This window comes from Mesoplodon densirostris, chromosome 9 (genome assembly GCF_025265405.1).
Source record: "Mesoplodon densirostris isolate mMesDen1 chromosome 9, mMesDen1 primary haplotype, whole genome shotgun sequence".
Classification (NCBI taxonomy): Eukaryota; Metazoa; Chordata; class Mammalia; order Artiodactyla; family Ziphiidae; genus Mesoplodon; species Mesoplodon densirostris.
In genome coordinates, this window is record NC_082669.1 from 87,435,480 (window position 1) to 87,452,877 (window position 17,398).

At 35.9% G+C, this 17,398-nt stretch overlaps 1 protein-coding gene and 1 pseudogene across 3 annotated transcripts in view; both read right to left on the reverse strand.

Moving 5' to 3' along the window:
* The window catches only part of POT1 (protection of telomeres 1), an 82,346-nt gene extending 73,208 nt beyond the window's left edge, over nucleotides 1-9,138 (reverse strand). Inside the window, exons 1-4 of one of the 3 annotated variants that reach the window (XM_060108522.1) lie at nucleotides 8,996-9,138; nucleotides 8,036-8,217; nucleotides 6,319-6,391; nucleotides 2,847-2,938 (exon numbers count right to left, since the gene is read on the reverse strand). In XM_060108522.1, coding sequence (XP_059964505.1) covers nucleotides 2,847-2,938; nucleotides 6,319-6,391; nucleotides 8,036-8,158 — 288 coding nt within the window. In that variant the 5' untranslated portion in view covers nucleotides 8,159-8,217; nucleotides 8,996-9,138. Of the gene's footprint in view, nucleotides 1-2,846; nucleotides 2,939-6,318; nucleotides 6,392-8,035; nucleotides 8,324-8,995 lie in introns of all 3 variants that reach the window. The other 2 variants (XM_060108521.1, XM_060108520.1) reach the window with 2 other exon arrangements.
* Nucleotides 9,090-17,398, reverse strand: part of LOC132495803 (developmentally-regulated GTP-binding protein 1-like) — a 90,396-nt pseudogene continuing 82,087 nt past the window's right edge.

Here is a 17,398-nt window from a genome sequence, read left to right on the forward strand (position 1 = left end):
GATAGTACTTTTTTAGTATACTTGCCCCTAGAACTTCACAGTGCCATACCAACCATATTAAAACTATATCTCATTCAAAGTTTTTAAAATTGCATCGAAAATTAGTCTAGTTATCATTCTGAAGAGAAACAGTCTAATGAACTGTCCTAGGAATTTCTGGACATGAATTGCATGGCAACTATTTGATTTCTTCAAATTGTGAAGTAAGATTTTAAGATATACCACTGACTTAATAACAGCTTTTCACTGAGAAAAAAAATCACTACACTAATTCTTTTCTTTGTTCAAATTATAAATTAAGAAAAAATTAACTGATTTACCACCTCCTTACAGAAACTTAGCAAAAAATTCCTAGGAGAGAACACAGGCAAAATGTTCTCTGACATAAATCGTACAGTTTTCTTAGGTCAGTTCTCCAAACTACAAACACACACATATATACAACTAATCAATTCTAGGTCAATTCAACAAATGCTTTAGCTTTGGTCTTTATACATCCACAATAGCTACTGAATTACTGTTAAGGTCTCCTCACTGAGTTCCCTACCTCAAGTCTCCTCCTGGTAGAAGAAAATAAATTTAAAAATAATTTAAGAGATAATCAGGGAAATTGGAACACTGACTTGACATTTGATTATATAGAGGAATTACTGTTAAATTATTTAGGCATAATGATGAAATTGTGTTTATTCAAATAGATAGTAAGACATAGATATACACAGATATGTGTGTATATATACATGAATACATTGATGATATTTCATGGTTTATAAAAGCTGATGTTAATATTTCAGTAGTATAATTGTACTATGGTATGTATTCATTTGTATATATACATATACACGTATAATTTTAGGATGCCTTCTCTTTTACATACTGAAATTTTTAGGGTTTAAATTATATAATTCCTGATATTTGCTTCAAAATAGTCTGTGGCAGTAAAATGAAAAGATGAAACAGATGAAATAAGAGCCTGAATGCTGATAACTAAAGTTAGATATTCGGAATATGGACAGTTGTTATACAATTCTCATCACTTATATATATGTTAGAATTTTCATAATAAAAAGTTTAAAGACTAACAAATAAAATATTCCACTAAAAAACTAAGTGCCTACTCTTTGATGTTTTTCCCCAAATCCTCCAGGCAGATTCAGTTTATTGAGGTTGCTATTCCAGTTCTATTATAGTTACCACCATTAAATGATTTTCCATTAGGCTAGTGATAGTGGACTCCAGAGTCAAGCAAAATGTCAGCCCTTAATAAATGTTTACTGAACCTAAATGAAAAAAGAGACAGAGTACAGACAATCTCATCTGACTGTGTCATTTTGCAGAAACCATTGTTTTTTCCCACGTCATTTACTTGTTAATAACAACCATAAATCAAAAACGATTGAAACCATATATCTAATATTCCTGCAACATCATTATAGAAGTACTGTCTAACTCTGAGCAACTTATTTGGAGACTTATCAATGACTCAACAATGTTTTACAGCTATATGCTTCAATATTGGTTAATTGCCAAAACTGGTTTTGCAAATATCTAGAGGATCTCCAATTAACATCAAAGATGTTATGAGATTCTTACAGAAAGTTAATTTTAAATCATTTGAATACGCATGCAGAAAAAATCTGTAAGATTATACACCAAACAGTGGTTAATTTCTGGAGATGTGCTGTCCAATACAGTATCAATTAGCCATATGTGGCTATTTGAATTTAATTAAAATGATATTATACAAAGTTTAAAATTTAGTTCCTCAGCTGTACTAGCCATATTTTAAGTGCTCATTGGCCAAATATGACTAGTGGCTACCATACTGACAGCACAGATATAGAACATTTCCATCATCGCTAACAGTTCTACTGGATGGTGCTACTGATTTTAGTGTGTTGATCCTGTGACCTGCAATATTGCTAAATTCATGTATTAGCCCTAGTAGCTTTCTTTTGGATTCTTTAAGATTTTCTATATATCAGATCATGTCATCTGAGAAGAGAGATAGTTTTACTTCTTCTTTTACAATTTAGATGTCTTTTATTTCTTTCTTACTTAGTTGCTCTGGCTAGAAGTTCCAGTACAACGTTGAATAACAGTGGTGAAAGCAAGCGTCCTTGTCCTGTTCCTAACCTTGGGAGGAATGCTTTCAGTCTTTCACCACTGAGTATGACGCTAGCTGTAGGTTTTTCATAATTGATCTTTACTATGTTGAGAAGTTCCCTTCTATTCCTAGTTTTCTGAGTGTTTTGATTATGAAAGTGTGTAGAATTTTTCAAATGCCTTTCCTGCATCAATTAAGATGATTGTGTCTTTTTCCCTTTGCTCTATTACTGTGATGTATTACAATGATTGATTTTCTTATGTTGAACCAAAAATCCCATTTCTGGGATAAATCCCCCTTGGTCATGGTGTTTACTCCTTTTAATATGCTGTTGTGTTTGGTTTGGTATTATCTTGTTGGGGATTTAGCAGGTATTTATTTTTATAACAATTATAGAAAATATTATAAAAATACAGAGTTATAGCTCATTATTTTTTAGTTAGTGAGAATTATTTTTTAATTAAGTGAAGAGAAATGTACATATATTTAAGATATTCTATTGAACACTAAAAATTAAACTTAAGTTAGAGGAAAAATTGTCCCTTTTTATGTCAATGATAAGTTTTACTAACCTCTTACGAGTGTTCAATTTTAAAGATGTTGCTTTTTTAAGTATAATTTTTCATATACCTACAAATATATAATGAATCACTAAAAAATGGCCTATAGGATAAATACAGCATCATCAATAATTCTAAGTCTACTGCAAAAAAGATAAAGTAATATAAAAATACTTTACCCCTTCATAGAAAACTTTAGCACAGTCCTTTGCTAATTTTCCAAAAAATAATACACTGAGAGTGTTAATCTCCGAATTTGAATTTTCTTGTTCTGCGGAGAAACACAGACACACAGAAAAACACTTTAGATATAAAGGTGTTCCAGACAAGAAAATTGATGACAACTAAATTCTAAAAACTATCGATACTTCAAAATATAATTATGAAGAAGAGTAATTAAAATGTTTATAATTCACTTGTAGTTTACTCTTAACACCTTAAGTATCGTAAAAATAATGTATAGAATGCTACTAGGTATTAAAACCAAAATTATAACTAGTTTCACCTAAAATGTTTTACAAATTTCTGTAAATACTACATTAACATCATATAATGACCACTTTCAATTTATTTTCACATGGTTATGATCAAAAGAACTGAATAAGTTACAATTATTCAATTTTTATAGTGTATAACATATCACTCCCCAAATACTTCATTTTTACTGATCTTCTGGTAATCTATAATTATTAGAACATGAAGTTTTAATCTAGGGAAGTGTGTTCTTCTCCCCCAGCACCCACATATTGAAGAATAAAAGAGCATGTGTGTGTAAAAACCAAGCTATCTGTGATTTTGACAATGAAAATTACTTGGAAAAGAAGACACAAACATTTTACAATAATCTCATTTGGATATTCTAGGCTTTGATAAAGAATCTCCATAATCTTCATTCTTCAGAGGCCACCTCCTAGAACCACTGAAGCAAGTCCAAATGCTAAGATTCAATTACTATATCATCTGAGGGAGGTCACATTAATATCAGCTTTCAAACATTCAATTACTAGAAGAAACTGCCTTCATATCAGACTTTCTTGCATCTATGAAGTACATGAAAGATCTTTCTAAACTTTGCAGTGTAACTTAGAACTCTTGAATCTGCTACTTTATCACCAGCAATGAAACAACTACATCTGCCTATTGCCTCCTTTCACTTACCTCTTTCATCCAACTCCTCAAAACAAGTATATACATAAACTGAAACAGTAATGTTCCTTAAAAACAAAAATACAATGGCTTCTAATCAAGATATAACTTACTTCTTTAATATCTTAAATGACCTATCAAATGTCTATTCTGGCCATGACAGAGTAACAGGGACGGGATTTGCTCTCCGGCCTTAAAGCAACTAGAAAACTAAGAAAATATATATAAAACAACAGTTTTCAGACACTGGACAATAGTAAGTGCAGGTAAGTGATCTCTTTGAGATGGAAAACAAAGCAATAGCCCCAGCTTACTTCCTGGAAAGAGTTTCCAGGCAGCAGAAAATGGAGGTAAAAATCCAAAGAAAGCCCAACAGCCTCACTGAATTCAGAAGAGTTCAGATTTGAGGACAGCAAGGCAGCTAGAATCTGCATGACATGATGCTGAAAGGAAGACAGCAGCATAGATAAGAGTGCTCTGGAGATGGGTGCCTTCTGGTCTTTGGTTGAGTACTGATCTCCAAAAGCATGGGAGGAAAGGGATTAGAACCACTTGAAAGAAACAGGCAGAACAATTCTGAGACTCACACAGGGCTGTGAACTCTTCTGGTTCCAACCAGCCAGAATGGAATCCTCATACACAAAACACATAGTAAACTTGTCAGAAGGGCACTTCCTTAGTGATAAGGGCAAATTAGCCCCCAGATAAAGGCTGCTCCATCCTAACAAAGCTAATCAAACTGATTCCAAGAGAATTTACAGTATTCCAGAACAAAGACAAATAATATTTAAAGGATTACAAATAAATCCAATATTTGATAATATAAAATTCTAAATGTCCAGGATCCAGTTAAAAAACTGCCAACCGGGCTTCCCTGGTGGCGCAGTGGTTGAGAGTTTGCCTGCCGATGCAGGGGACATGGGTTCGTGCCCTGGTCCGGGAAGATCCCACATGCCGCGGAGCAGCTGGGCCCATGAGCCATGGCCGCTGAGCCTGCGCGTCCGGAGCCTGTGCTCCGCAACGGGAGAGGCCACAACAGTGAGAGGCCCGCGTACCGCAAAAAAACCAAAACCAAAACCAAAACAGAAACTGCCAACCATACAGAAAGGAAAAACACATAAGGATGGGGGGGGCAGGGAATCAATAGAAAAGAACTCAAGAAATGACAGCGATGATAGGATTGCCAGAGAAGAAACAGTTATTAAAAGTACATGTTCAAGGAAGTAGAAGAAAATAGATGAAGAGAACTGGCAGATATGAAAAAACTCAAGATGAACTTCCAGAGTTGAAAAATATAATATTAGAAGCTAACAGTACACTGATTGGAGTTAAGAGCAGATTAACAGAGAAGAAATGTTACTGAAAACTGGAAAATAGAGAAAAATTAATGAAAAGAAAGGCCGATTTTAAAGATCAGTAAAATAAATCTCTAGCCAGAATGATCAGAAAAAAAAGTAAGTGAGTGAGAGTGAGAGTGAGAGTGAGAGTGAGAGTGAGAGAGAGAGAGAGAGAGAGAGAGAGAGAGAGAGAGAGAAAATAGTCACAAATGATCAAATCAGTGAAATGGGATACCACTACAGATCCTACCAATATTAAAAGCACATAAAATGTATATTATGAATGACTTTATGCCAATATATCTGACAACCAAGATGACCTGAAAAATTCCCTTAGAAACATAAATTACCAATCACTACAGGAAAAGACAGATTCCTATCATATTCTTCATAAATTTAAATGCAAAAATCCTTAACAAAATATTAGCAAATCATACCTAGGAATATATAAAAGGATAATACATCAGGCATACCACCTTATCCTGCTCTATTTGTCTACAAACCACATTTCTATCAATTATTACTTTATATAATTATTTGTTGAATTTATTTATTCCCCTACAATGTAAACTCCATGAATGCAAGAACGTTGTTTCGGTCACTGCTATATTCCCTGTATTTAGAACAGTGTCTGATATATATCTGGTTTTCAATAGTTGTAGAAATGTGGTTCAAAGTTTGTTTCCCATTCACTGCTGTAGACCATTCTTCATTCATTCAACTAATTTCAGACTTCAGATGAGATTTACTTTGGTCCCCAAGTATTCTAAGCTCTTACCAAGATTATTTAAGGGTTACTAGGAAGAAGAATTATCTCTCATGTAACTACACCTGGGTAAGAAATAACATGCTGAAAGTAGCATTTTCTTAAAATTTGCTAAGCTGTTTGGGTCACATTAGTGAAACTAGAAGTAGGGGGATGAGTTAGTTATTGTAATAGTCTAGATAGGACGTTAAAGGAATCTGAAGTAAAACAGAAGCAGTGGGGGAATGGGGAGAGGATAGACTTTGGAGAAAAAAATTTAGAGAGGAAAAGAATAACCTTTCATTCCATAGATTTTTATACTAGAAATGATTTTTGTGCTTATGTGTGTATGTATACATATATAAAGTTACCCATTTCTAGATTACAAGCAAAAAGTTAAGCAGAAATGGTCTTCTTATATACCTTGTAGTCCAATCTTCAAAACAGCTCTTCTGTTTCCATCATAAGTTAAAGAAGAGATAAGTGAGAGTTTTCCCTGAAACGAGAGAAAAACAGTTACACAGAAAAGCCAAAAGAGATTATAACACCAGATACAAGTAAAAATTAGAATAAATTTTTTAATTTGCTTTATTCATCATTACAAAATACTGTAAAGAATCCAAGTACTGCTACACTGGGGAATGGATAAACAGACTGTGATGTAATTCTAGCAACCAATAAAAAGTAATACTATTGATAAACTCAACAACCTGAAGAATCTGAAATGTATTGAGTGAAAGAAGCCAGAATCAAAAGGCTACCTACTGATACCTGTAACATATAATATTGTACATCAATTATATTTCAATTAAAAAAATAAAAGTCTACATACTGTATGATTCAATTTACATGGCATTCTTGAAAGGCAAGAATACTGTATACTCTCAGAAAACTGGTCAAAAGTGGTTGCCAGGGACTGAAATTAGGGTAGCAGCTGACTATAAAACTTTTGGGGGGAGGGCGATCGTCTGTTCTATAGCTTGATTATGGTTTTAGTTATATGTTTTTATATATCTCTCAAAACTCACAGAACTATATACTAAAACCAATGAATTTCACAGTAAAATGTATTTAATAAAATTCAAGAAACATAAATATGTTTCTTGAGATATCTACAGACACGTGCAGGTTAGACAAGGGAATTTAAGAATTCAAACTGACATTTTACTTATATCTAAAGGGGTTTATTTTAGTAACACTAATAAACTGCTAGAATTTAAAAAATATTTCATTTAAATGCTTCTATATCAAACACACAAAATAAGAGAAGAATGATAAAGTTAGATACAGCTCAGTAATAATTAGTATTAATGACCTGTCACAAAGAAAAGGAATCTAATCACAGCACTTTATTAATAAATACAAGTATGTAAGAAACACCATCCGAATCAACCAAATGCAAAATGAGTTTGCAAATACTAACAAGCATTTGATTAGGAATTTAAATTCAATGAAGTAGAGAAGACCAACTGTAATACGTAATACTCTATTTCATATGAAAGAAAATATAAGGAAAATAGAAAATAAACAAAGGAATAAAAGATAAATGTCTACATGGAGAATATTGATTAGAAGGGCAAAACTGAAGTGTGGCATTATTTCCCCTTCTTTTACTATCAGACCCATTTTATCAGTAAGCCCCTTACCTCCTTCCCAGCAATCTTAACTTTGTCCAAAACTTAAATATACAATAACTAAAATTAAAAATTCACTAAATATGCATAAAAGAATATTGAATATAACAAAAAAAAAGTTCAGTAAACTTAAAGACAGAATAGAAATTCCACAATCTGAAAATCCCTCTCAGCCAAAAAACAAAACAAAAACAAAACAGTACTGAAGAAAAACAAACTACCTCAGAGACCAGAAGTACATCAAACAGCCCAACATACAAACATACATGTAACTGACATCCAGAAGGAGAAATGAGTAATAATATACTAAAAAAAAAAATCCCAAGAAACATTAGCCAATAATATCCCTAATTTGATGAAAAACATTGACTTGGATCCAAGAAGTGGATCCAAGAAGCTCAGTTACCCACAAGCATGAGAAATTCAAAGAAAAACCACACCTAGGCACTTGACAATCCAACTGCTGAAAACAAAACACAACTATTCTGAGTTATGAAGATTCTTACCTCGATATATTTCCTGCTATAATCACAACCTGGCTGTAGGTATCTGAAATCTACTTTGTGTAATTTACTTAGCAGATCAACTTCAGGCACTCCTTTGACTTCTTTTATTAATTCAAGTGGCATATCAGATCTGCTTCACAGTGCCGTGGAAAGCACATTCAGTTAGGGAAGTTGATAGCTTACTGCTGAAAACACAAAGCCCAGTGTTTTATCCAAAATGTAGTCAATAATTTGCTTTAAGCTTCTTTGATTTAGTTTTGCTTTTCCTTTCCTTTAAGTTAGTCATCACTGTTGGGGGAGAGGGAGGAAGGATGGATTATTCTATAATTTTATTACAGGGATCAATACACGAATCCTACTAAGGCATTGAAACTTAACCCTTTGTTATTTAGTTTTGTATTTAAAGAACTACTTCTAAAAGCCAGTTTTAGGATCTGTAAACACTGCACTAGCAATTGCCTTTACCACTGTGCTTTAAAATGTACAAACTATTGGGGAAGGGAAGGGAAGGGAGGTTGAAAAGTTTTGGGTTTGTTTTTTAATCCCTTTGGCAGTTGTAATATTGTGTGGGCAAATTGTGCACCAAAAGCTTATTACTCCAAAATGCTGCCTCCCCCCCCTCCAGCCCCTATGCAATCGAAAGAAACGACTATTGAACTGATGTTAACTTGTGCATTGCAGATTCAATCTTTTTTCTCAAACTTCTTGCCTGGGACACGAGCTAGTGTCGATATTTAATTTTAGTGTGTGCCCACCAAGCTTCTCCAAGCCAGTTGACCGTCTAGAGGGCGGGGGCCTGCATTAACTCAAGTCAGCTGCTCACAAAACGCCAAGCAAGATGCTCAACACAGCAAGCTCAAAACAAAGACAAGTACGAACAGTTTCTCTGCAATAACTTCTCCAATTTTTTATCTAAATTAAATCAGCCTCTTCATAATACTGGTTCAGGTCCCGACTCACCTTGTACCCAAGCAACGAACTCCAAACATACTTGGAAATTGACCAACGCTCTAAAGAGAAACCAGGAAGAGTTCAGACTGGCGCGCCCGTGACGTCACACGCACGCTAGGAACGCAGTCCCACGCATGCGTACACCGTCGGTAGGGGGGCTGGTAATCTGCCCCTTGCTACTGGGCGCTTGGAAGGACGAGTTGCGAGACGGTTTCCAGGCCTAAAATGCCCTGGAAGTTTCATGAACACCTAAAGGGTGCGGCACCTGGGGAAGCGTGAGGCGGCTGTACTTCTCCCGCTCCCCGAATTTCCTCCGCTCCCCTTAGCCCCGCCCCCGCCTATTTTGGGCAAGCCGTGTGGGGAAGGCGGGTGCGGGGCGGGGGGAGACGGGAACGCTGTGTTCCGTGTTTCCTAAATCCTGTAGCCAATGAAAAGCCTTTCCAAAACCAGAGCGGCTTTTAGGATTCCGTTTGGTAAGCTGGAAGTTCCTGTGGACAGGGCCCTTATTTTAGCTTCCATTTCTCTCCCCCTAAAACGAAGCGCTCAAATGCAGCTTTTACAGTAAAATAATTCCACCAATGAGTAATGCTACTTTTCAGACAGATTTGATTAACCACTTCATTAGTTTATAGGGCTATGATCTTGTGCTATAATTAATGAGACATTGTTAAATGTGAATCCTCTGCTAATTTCCGATTTATGCCTCCAGTCATTTGATTTAAGCGAAACCACCTCAGTGCAAAACTGTAATGAAATGAAGAATTACATAAATATTTCCAAGCCTATTTGGACTAAAAAATCTGCTGTACATATATATTTGCAGGAAGAAATAGCTAACTATATTTAAAGAAAGTATTTTTTCAGCAGGAAGCACTTGGTGTTAGTCCATCTTCCCTTTCTCTCCCACCCCTGGATTCATATACCACCAGTTGTGGTAACAGTCTGAGCTCAGCAGCTGGCCATTAGAGGAAAACTTTCCTAAGTAAGGCTTAGATCCTCTCCTTGTTCCTACCCTGGTCTCTACCAGCTCATAAAAACTGTTCTTCTTGCCTAAGTGAAGCCCTCCACCATGGCCCTGGATCCTTGCCACGTTCATTTCACCTCTGTCATAAATTATATATCTTCTCTCAACCTGTTTTCAACTTTTGCTTCTTATTCTTTGTGTTGATCTGAAACAAAGAAACTACCGGATAATTCTCCAGCAAAGGTGGGTTTATTTGGGATCAGCAGAGCATGGCAACTCAGGGTCTGCAGCCAGGGGGAGACATGCAAGACCCAGACTGGCAAGGGAAGAAGAAAGCTGATACAGAGGGGGAAAGGGAGTTGTGAGGGTTTTAGTAAACAAAGAGTCCATGGCTTTTCATTGGCTGAGTCTTTGCCAGGAAAGAAGTCTTTCTTCTTCCTGTTGAGGTCAGCAGGGTGTGAGAGCTCCCTCTTTTGGTTTCCCAACTCTATTTAATTGAGGTTTCTGTTTATTAATTTTTTACATTTGCCGTTGGCATTTAAACACATTCTTCCACAGCCTAAGCTTACTAAGGGCAAGGAGAATTGTTTACTATTGTATGCATAAAACTTGAGCAGTTCTGGCACACTGTAGATGCTAAGTATTTGTTGAATAAATGAACGTTCAGGAAAAAATTTTCTCTTTCCTCACCTCTAGCTTCCATCATTCCATTTCACCCCCAATTCTACCCTATTAACACTGAAATTGCCTTTCCAAGATAACTGAAGACCTCTTTGTTGCTAAGCCAAAAGGACAGTTTTTAGTCTTTCTTACTCATCTTTTTAAAAAGTATTTTCGTTTTGCTACTGTAACTGAGCAGGACCCTATGGGGCCTTCCAGGGACAGGACCCCACCCCACCCGCACCGCCAATGTCCTTCATCTGCTTCTTGTCTGTAGAAAACCTTTAGCCAAACAATAAATTCAGTCAGAGAAATGAGAAAATGCAGAAACAAAGGAAAATAGTCAAATAAGACAAAATAATGATGGTTTAGCCATTAAACAAAGTTAAGGACCTTTGGTTCCTCCTTAAAGACTATAGAAAACATTCTCAGCCATATCCTTTGAGCTGTCTTGCAGATAGTGAAACGCCCTCCAGGTGGAAGATGTTAAATGTATGCTGCCCACAAGCATGTAGACGCCCAAACCAGCTGGAACCAGAAGGTTGATGATGTTGATGCCCAGTTACCTCACCACCAACCAATTGGAAGAATGTCCATGTACTGATCATGTGCCCCAAAACCCTCTCCTCAGCATGTAGCCCTTTTCCTCTTTACCCTGTATAATCTCCAAGCAAAACCTAGGGAGGTAGGAGTTGGTTCTTTGGCCACGAGTCCACCTTCTCCCCAGGACTGCTAGCTTCCTCAATAATGCTATCTTTCCTTTTACCCAATATTTGCCTCTCAGTATTGGATTCTTGAGCATTGAGCAGCCAAATTTGAGTTTGGTAACACTACCACATGTTCTTAGTTTTTCATTTATCCTCCATCAACTGAACCTTTTAAAGTTTTTTTTCCTATCCTATTTAGCCTGTAAATCTCCATATCCCACTGTGATGCAGATATCTAACAGAAGTGTACATAACTGCTTTTTTTTTGTTGTGATTGTTCTCAATTACTCTAGAACCCAGATGTTCCCTACACATCCAAGTAACTTCCAATCTTGTTTCTTCTTCACAACCTCCCAATTAGTGGCAGAGCTGGGGATGCATCTGGCTCCAGATCCTATATTCTTTCCCTGACATTAGCAATTAGTTTGTCCTACCAATGAAGAAAATTGAACATGAAATACAGCATAATTTAAGACAATAAGAGGAGGAAAAAAAGAAACTGAATCAACTAGATAAGGTTACTGAACTCATATAATGCCAAAACAATCCATTACTGTTTTTCTACATCCATTGAAGCAGCATAAAAAGTTACTCCAAGACTAATAATTAATGTAATAGCTATTACAAGTTATAATTTTTAAACGTGCAAAGAAGAAAGTTTTGGTATAAAATCTACAATGTAAAAATGTTCAATTTTTAAGAAAAGTTAAATGAAATTCTCACTAATTAATGAGCACTAAAAGTAGAATTTTTTTTAATTGAGAAAAGCATAAATATAAGGATTCAGTGCTGTTATTCTCAGTAATTGACCAAAATGAAAGAAATTAATCTACAAACTTCTGGTACTTCTTATCTCTCATTAGTGTTTTTAAACTGCTCTTTAATATTTACTTTTTTTTTTTTTTTTTTTTTTGCGGTACCCAGGCCTCTCACTGCTGCGGCCTCTCCCGTTGCAGAGCACAGGCTCCGGACGCGCAGGCTCAGCAGCCATGGCTCACAGGCCCAGCTGCTCCACGGCATGTGGGATCGATCTTCCCGGACCGGGGCACGAACTCGTATCCCCTGCATCGGCAGGCGGACTCCCAACCACTGTGCCACCAGGGAAGCCCCAATATTTACTTTTTAATGTTGAAATTTTGAACTGAATTTTCTAGACACCCAACACTTCAAATTTATTTCCTTTGCATTTCATTCATTGTGGGGCCATTAACCCATTCCTATTGCAATCAACTATCTTCCTGCAAGCATTTGTTATCATGTTGCATCCCAACAGCTTGACAATATCATGTTCTACTTATCCCTGAGATTTCCCAACAGTAATATCTAGGCTACGTTGTTTAGCATTCATTTCCTTATAATTCAATAGCATTTCTGTCCAATCCTATTGAACATCTCAATAAATGTATAAAATCCTATTTCTAAAGCATCAAATTTGTATATTGTTACACAGTTGAAACAAGATATCTCAAACAAATTTATAGCAAATTTATATTTCAAGTATAAATTTAAATATGTAATAGGTATGTTATCACAGTGCATATTAGGAAAACAACAGAGATATTTTTTAGACATAATATTGAGTGTCACAAATTGGGGGAAAAATCAATGTCTATTGAAGAGATTGCCCGATAACTTATGTATTTTAGTAGTATTTTAAAAAATTTACATATGACTTCCAGTTTTCTTCAAACGAAATTCAGTGAAAAGCCCTGTCTGAGAGGAATACTAAGGGACAAACCACACACTAAGGAAAAAGTGAATGTCTGGAAACAGAAAATAATAGCCTAAAAGCCTAGTTAACATTACAGGGATACACATGTGTGAAGCAAGGCTGCACTAAGCAAGAAGGGCCATGATTTTATCATGAAGAAGAGTGGGATATTCTCCTCTGTTGGACCATGCCATGAGGCACCTAAGTAACTCATAAGTGTCTAAGAGGCACAGGGTTGATTGAGACAGGCTGTCTCAACAGAGATAATCTTTAGTTAAGTTACACCAAAGATATATATTGAGATGAAAAAAGCCTGCATTCACAACATCAACATGAGTTAATTCAGAATAAGATTCTCTGACAAAACTGTTTGTAGAAAAAACAAAACAAATAAACAAACAAACCAAAAACCCCCAAGATCCCCAGGTGCCAATGTGCGAGAAGAACCATGTTGCCTAAGAAAATGGTTGGTTCTTCAAGTTTCTCTGTAGAGGTGGGGAAGAGGGAGAAATTGAGAAGGAAGCAGCAAAAAGCCAGAGGGTATGCATGATTCCCTGAAGAGGTGTCATTTTTTGATGCCTGTGCTGTCCTCCATTCACCCATTCAAAAAAAAATCTTTAATAAGGTAAAGTTACTGAGATCACAGTAAGGAAGTAAGGAACTTGGTCTGTGTTCAGATTGATACAAGTATAACTGAGGCAGCACACACAGAAGAGAGATAAAGAAAAATAAGAGGGAAAGACCTGCTGGAAATTAACAGACATGAAGAATAGATTAGTCAAAGGGGAACTTTCAACTTCTTAACACTGTAGACGAATGTAACTTCTTAACACTGTATGCCTTGAGTTTAGAGTCCCCGTTTTCTGAATGCCCTATGCTTTATACCATGAGGATATGTCCTGGAAAATCCTGCAATACTACTCACATATAGAACTTTATATCTGCTTAATCTTAGACTAAAAAGTTGTGTTGATGGCTCATTTTAGAAAGACTCTGGTCCAGTTCTGAAAGTTGGAGAGCATGGTAGCAGGTAGCAGTATGTAATCTGCTATTTTTCTCTTTTGTTCCCATCTTTTTTGAGTGATCAAAAATAGGCACATTTTAAAAACCTTTATAATGAATAGTTTTAAATAATGGAAAATTGATTAGGAGGTTGCATGTTTTTTAAATTCATCATGGTTATTTGGAATAATTGAGAACCATGTGCTTTAGGTTCAAAATGCATTTTTAACACAAAAGACATTATGTACCATTGTCACATCTTTCTTCTATTAGTTTAAATAAAATTTGCATTTATTCATTACCTTCATACATTTTCTTTTCAGGAAATGGAAAAGTCAACATCATAGAGTCCCCTTGATGGAAATTGAGGGTATCTTATCCATTTTTCACTTGTGTACAACAACGAGAATTTCTATAGCTAAGTGACAGTTTTTCTTTTCTCCCTACAATGATAGATTATAGCTACCATATTAGAGAATAAAATATCATTTGTGTTGGCCCTACTTTTATCTAGTCCTCAGTAGTAAAAAATTAGTCCAAAGTATCTTTCCTATGATTAGAGTGGAATACAAATGATTACCATGTAATCACATTTGAAGAACTTCAGTTTAATTAGGGTATATTCAACCCAGAGTACAGTGTCAAAGTCTGGCACAGTCAAAGGAATAGAACAGATGGAGAAAAACAAACACTTGACCATTCCTAATTATTTTCGTATTAAGGTGGTATAAATGAGTCCAAAGTCTAGAGGCATGTTTGTTTAACAGAGTCTTGTAAGTCAATTAGAATGTAAGGAAATGGTGAAAAGGAAATTTATTCTTTTTGCCTTTTCATTTATATCTGACCATGAAGAATTTTTTATGTACTTCAAGTAATCTGCTAATCAATTCTATTCATATTAAACTTACAAATACTAATAACATTAATCTTGATAAATCTCCTCCTTAACTTTTCCTTATATTAAACATTCTTTTCTTTCAATCTCTGCCCATTAGCCTTTATATCAAACCATTCATTCCTCCCTCAGAAAAATCCTATCCTCTTTGCCACAATGACAGATTCAGGAATGAGCATGTGACCCAATGCAAGCCAAGGAGAGATGAAAAGATATTTGATGGATACTTCTGGGAGAGATTTTTTTCCTCTCTCTGTAGTGACAATATGACAAATCAGCCTCCTGTCTTCCTGATACAAAGTGAGGAAACATGTAGACTAATTACTCCTGGATGCCATCCCATGACCAGAAAGGAACCAGATTTAAGATGAAGCCAGTCTGTGGTAACTGAGCAGAATGTCAGATTAAACAAAAAAATTCTGCAAACTTGATAGCCTTAAGCCCTTGAATCAATTAACTCTGAAATTCACATGCCTCTGAATTTCTAGTTATATGAGCTCGTTTCAGTTTTACATGACTGGAAGTCGAAAGAAGGTTTCTTTCAGGCAAGCAGAAGGGAATTCATAGGTACAAGACATCTAACATCGCTAATAATCTTCACTTAGCAAAATCTGAGACGAGATGGGAGGATTTTTAAAAAAACAGCCTCTGAGATCTATATTTTGAAAATTCTTATTTCCCATGAATTCCAGACTTATATTTTCAGATGCATGCTAGATATCTCCATTCAGATGTCTAGAAGATATCTCCAACTTTCAAACCATAACAGGCCCAAGAGAGAACTCAGGATGTTATGAACCTCTAAATTGCTCCTTTTTAATATTCCCTAACTCAGTGAACAACACCACCTTCATGCAATTCATTACTCAGGCTAAACCACCTTGAGGATGCCCTTAATTCTTCTTCTAACACTCCACAACCAATCTGTAAATCCTTTGTCTCTGTCTTCAGATCATGTCCTATCCTGGATCCAGGCACTTGCCACCACCTCCATCAAGCCAATTATCTTTCACTGTTACAAAGCAACAGCTTTCTAACTATCATTCTTATCCTCTGACATCCAATTCCCCACATAGGACCCAGAGTGATTCTTTAAAAAATATATTCAGAAAATGTCACTTCCCCTTGAAATATCTTTCAATGGTTTTTCATCACACTCAGAAAAAAATAATCGGGCCTCTCACCACCTCCACCTTTACATTCAAATATTCTCCTCAGTCTCTCTGCTAAAAAGTACTGACCCTGTGCTGGTTTTGAAACATCTTAAACACACTGAAATTCTCTTCTCCAAATATCCATGAAACTTGCTCTCTTCCTTCAGGTCTCTGCTGAAAAGTCACCTTACCAGAGAGTGCTTTCCTAACCATTTGTTCACTAGTCTTTTACTATCTTGTGTTAGTTTTAAAGCAAATAGGTGACTATGTGTTATCAGTCCAAATGACAATGTTTGATCTCCAGATCTGTTGATAACTGATCATCTACTCTGAGACTTTTCAGTAATAAGAGCTAATCTATTTTTGCTTATGACATCGTGACATGAGTTTTGTTTTGTTTTTTTTTTTTCATTTGCAACAAAATAATTAGTACAAGTTTTTAACTCTCCATGAGCCAAAAACTGAGCTTGGCTATACTATGTATACTATTAATAGTATACTATGTATACTATTAAAACTATCGCTATCTCCTTTTCTTTACTAGTGTCATTACTCTTTGCTTTGTGAATCTTGAGACCACCTGTGTCAACACGTCTTAGTAAAGCTGTAGACCACCTATGTCAACAGTAAGGCGAGGGAGCAGTTCCTAGATCTTAGAAGGAGAAAGTCATGTAGAGAAGACTGCCTTGAATAGAGATGTGACCATCAGTGTAGTGGTGAAGTCAGCTTCAAGCTGAACCACAGATCCATAGTCCCTAAGAAACCAGAAACCGGAGGGTATGGGGTAGAAATGATGTGGTCTACACATGCAAGCCTCCCCTGGCAGAGAGCAGGTCAAAGAAGAATAGTGAGAAGGTACAGAAGGGCAAAGAGAGGATATATGGCATATCCTAGGTATCTTATTCTCACTTTTTGAAGACCAATTCAAAACTATCTATTTCCAGGACACAGAATTTGGAGGTAAAATACCCCTTAGGGAATACTGAGCAAAAAGAAAAACTCCAGACAGTAAATGCCTCAAGGCAAAGCAAGTGTCATCCAAACTATTTTTTTTTGAGGATGAATCACCAATCTGTGAGAAAACAGTAATAAATACACTTTTCAGGACATACTGGGATCTGTAATAAATTGATAATCTAATTCCGGTTTCTTAGAGGCCCTTTGGTAAATACAGCTATCTATTACCCTAGTTTAGCACTGTTTTAAATCCTGGAGGACTGTAAAAAAAAAGTCATGTAAAATATTAACATAAAGATGAAATATTAAAATTGTAAGGCGCAGTGGTTGAGAGTCCGCCTGCCGATGCAGGGGACACGGGT